This window comes from Penaeus monodon, chromosome 25, assembly GCF_015228065.2.
Source record: "Penaeus monodon isolate SGIC_2016 chromosome 25, NSTDA_Pmon_1, whole genome shotgun sequence".
Classification (NCBI taxonomy): domain Eukaryota; kingdom Metazoa; phylum Arthropoda; class Malacostraca; order Decapoda; family Penaeidae; genus Penaeus; species Penaeus monodon.
This window is the reverse complement of record NC_051410.1, coordinates 18,639,928-18,640,144: the sequence shown is the minus strand read 5'-3', so window position 1 is coordinate 18,640,144 and position 217 is coordinate 18,639,928. Positions and strand designations below refer to the sequence as shown.

General features: G+C 38.7%; 1 protein-coding gene across 1 annotated transcript in view; it reads right to left on the bottom strand.

Moving 5' to 3' along the window:
* The window catches only part of LOC119589099 (phenoloxidase-activating factor 2-like), a 7,504-nt gene extending 7,301 nt beyond the window's left edge, over nucleotides 1-203 (bottom strand). The window contains exon 1 of the mRNA XM_037937676.1: nucleotides 107-203. Coding sequence (XP_037793604.1) covers nucleotides 107-114 — 8 coding nt within the window. The 5' untranslated portion in view covers nucleotides 115-203. The remainder of the gene's footprint in view (nucleotides 1-106) is intronic.
* Nucleotides 204-217: the final 14 nt, after the last annotated feature.

Sequence of the window (217 nt, the reverse complement as noted above, 5' to 3'; positions counted from 1 at the left end):
TGAATCATAATTGACTTTATTCCAAGAAAAATGGAGATAATTAGATAATGAATCAAGTCGATAATTTGGCACCAACGCACATATCTGTAATGATGTTATAACGTACCTGTCCATGGTAAATACAGTCAGTCTCAGCTTCACGCCTGTTGCACCTCGAAATGTAGTCAAACGACTGCCTATCCAGCCTGTTCCTCACCTTCATTTATACATACGCATC